General features: G+C 57.5%; 1 protein-coding gene across 1 annotated transcript in view; it reads left to right on the top strand.

Moving 5' to 3' along the window:
• EMH_0030040 (uncharacterized protein) overlaps positions 1-974 on the top strand; it is a gene marked incomplete at both ends in the record, with an annotated part of 2,102 nt that extends 1,128 nt beyond the window's left edge. The window contains 2 exons of the mRNA XM_013494371.1: positions 179-256; positions 761-974. Of these exons, the coding sequence (XP_013349825.1) occupies positions 179-256; positions 761-974 (292 nt within the window). The remainder of the gene's footprint in view (positions 1-178; positions 257-760) is intronic.
• Positions 975-1,227: the final 253 nt, after the last annotated feature.

Raw genomic sequence — 1,227 nt, 5'->3', positions numbered from 1 at the left:
GCGTGTTGCGGGGAGTTGGTTGTGGCGTTGGGCTGGACGAGTGGTTGTAACGTTGCGGGTACCTTGTGTGTTCAGCCAGAGATAGTGCGTCTCAAGGAAGCAGAGCGTGGGAGGTGTTTTTGTGGTATGGTGACTGTGAAGGGACTGGGCGTGGGAGGATGTATTGATATTTGTGCAGGTATCGGGGTGTTGTGGCGTGGGGTGAAGCGTTTGTGAGCATGTCGATTACGTTTGAGTACGCGTGGGATGACAGAAGGTGAGCGTTGCGGCAGCCTGGTGTGCGACAAGGTGCTGCAGCTGCGTCGGTCTCGTTGCGGTGTGGAGTGTGTTTTATTTGGAGGGAGGGGGCATTGGTTTGTGTCTGTAGAGGGGCTTGGTGAGAATTGGGTGTGAGATGTTGTGCTTGTGGCGGTTGGTTGGTGAGCGGGAGCAGGGTCGGGCAGTGTTGAGGAGCGATGCGGATAGTACGAACTACACCTGTGCAGGCAGACGGTTGTGCACGGGGCGGGGGGGGAATGGGATTGGCGGTTGTGGCTAGGGTACTGTGGGTGCACTGTTCCGGTTGAGAGGACTTGGTTTGAGTAAGTGGGAGGCGTGTTGCGGGGAGTCGCTTGTGGCGTTGAGGTGGACGCGTTGTTTTGACGTTGCGGGTATCTTGTGTGTCCAGCCCAAGCCAGTGTGTCTCAGGGAAGCTTCACCTGGGCGTCTCGTTTGTGGGATGTTGACTGTGGAGGGGCTGCGCTGAACGATATTTGTGCAGGTACCGGGCTGTGGTGCTGTGTGGTGAAGCGTTTGTAATCAGGTCGTTTATTTTGGGCATGCGTAGGAGGACACAAGGTGAGCGTTATGGCGTCTTGGAACGCGCGGATGTGCTGCAGCTGCGTCGGGCCCGTGGCGGTGTGGAGTGTGTTTTGTTTGGAGGGAGGCGGCGTTGCTTTGTGGCTGTAGAGCGGCTTGGTAAGGATTGGGTGTGAGATGGTGTGCGGGTGGCGGTTGGTTGGTGAGCGGCGGCAGGAGAGGGCAGTGTTTAGGAGCCATGCGGATAGTACAGGAGCCTCGCGGATAGTACGACCTACAGCGGTGCAAGGAGACAGCCATGCAGGCGGCGGAAGGGGAACCGGGTTGGGTTTTGTGACTAGGGTATTTTGGGTGAATTGTTCCGGTTCAAAGCACTTGGTTTGAGTATGTGGGAGGCGTGTTGCGGGGAGTCGCATGTGGCGTTGAGGC

The sequence above is a fragment of the Eimeria mitis genome, genomic scaffold, assembly GCF_000499745.2.
Source record: "Eimeria mitis Houghton genomic scaffold, Emh_scaff1120, whole genome shotgun sequence".
NCBI classification, from domain to species: domain Eukaryota; phylum Apicomplexa; class Conoidasida; order Eucoccidiorida; family Eimeriidae; genus Eimeria; species Eimeria mitis.
Note: the sequence above shows the minus strand (reverse complement) of the source record. Positions and strands in the feature narration are given on the sequence as shown.